The sequence below is a fragment of the Gracilinanus agilis genome, chromosome 1 (genome assembly GCF_016433145.1).
Source record: "Gracilinanus agilis isolate LMUSP501 chromosome 1, AgileGrace, whole genome shotgun sequence".
NCBI classification, from domain to species: Eukaryota; Metazoa; Chordata; class Mammalia; order Didelphimorphia; family Didelphidae; genus Gracilinanus; species Gracilinanus agilis.
Genome location: NC_058130.1, coordinates 419,419,976 through 419,421,196, shown reverse-complemented (window position 1 = coordinate 419,421,196; position 1,221 = coordinate 419,419,976). Strand labels below are relative to the sequence as shown.

Genomic DNA, 1,221 nt, shown 5'->3' with positions numbered 1-1,221 from the left:
TCTCTCTCTCTCTCTCTCTCTCTCTCTCTCTCTCTCTGTTTTCCTTTCCTGATTCTTCCTCCCATGCATTGTCACTTATGCCTTAAAATATTCAACTCAGCCGTTGCCCCCCCCCAATCCCCTCACCCCTCCCCACTCCCCCCTCCCTTTGCCAGGTCACTCAGGCATGAAGCTTGAATGTACAGGGGGAGTTTACTGTTAAAATGATAGAAAGAAAAATCACCTCAAGGATTTTGACACCTCACCCCCACCCCAAACCCCCATTTAGGCGGCTGTGCTGATACTACTATGGCCCCAAAAAGAAGAGAAAGGAAAAAAAAAAAATCCCAGTATTTTCAGCACCACATCTGTGGACAGCACCCGTTCTTGAATCTCCAAAACCGCTCAACGCTGCTACTCTGTATATTCTACCTAACCATTTCCAATACCAATCCCTTTAAGTGTCTCTGTACCCCCACCAAAATCTAACCCCGCTCTCATTTCTTTTTGCTCTCCCTCTCTTTTCCTGCCTTCCCAGGAGAACATCCCCATTCTTTCTCTTTGCCATCTGTCTAATCTTTTCCCTTCCCCCTAAAACCAACCTTCCCCCTACCAAACATCCCCCCCAACACCCCCACACCCTTTCCTGTTCCTCCTCTTTTTTCCTCCCCCAGGATATTCTCTCTCTCTCTCTCTCTCTCTCTCTCTCTCTCTTTCTCTCTCTCTCTCCATAGCAAAGTTAAGAAGGAAATCGTCCACTAACCTTTGTGCATGCCAGTGAACCTGTCCTTCAGAACCGTCAGCTCGTAGATCTTGCCAAACTCCTCGAAGAGGGGCTTGAGGTCTTTCTCGTCCAGGTTTCGGGGGATCTGCCCAATGAACAGCTTGATGGCATCATGGTCCTTCATGGGAATGGTAGACGGGTTCCCCGGGCTATGGTTTAATCCGTTCATGTGCCCGTTACTGCCCGGGCTGCCGTGACTGTTGTTACTGAGGCTCGTATTGTCAGCCTGTCCGTTTGCTAACGTAGCCATCTTTATATACATAGAGAAAATCTTCTTTCCTTTTATTCTTTCTCGCTCTCTCACTCTCTCACTCCCTCTCCCTCTCTCTCGCCCTCTCTCTTGCTTTCACACACGCACACACATACACACACTCAGTCTCTCCCTCTCTACACCTCTTCTCTCTCTCTCTCTCTCTCTCTCTCTCTCTCTCTCTCTCTCTCTCTCTCTCTCTCTCTCT

General features: G+C 48.7%; 1 protein-coding gene across 1 annotated transcript in view; it reads right to left on the bottom strand.

Annotated features, from left to right (window-relative positions):
• Window positions 1-1,025, bottom strand: part of CELF4 (CUGBP Elav-like family member 4) — a 557,691-nt gene extending 556,666 nt beyond the window's left edge. The window contains exon 1 of the mRNA XM_044681738.1: window positions 743-1,025. Coding sequence (XP_044537673.1) covers window positions 743-1,025 — 283 coding nt within the window. The remainder of the gene's footprint in view (window positions 1-742) is intronic.
• Window positions 1,026-1,221: the final 196 nt, after the last annotated feature.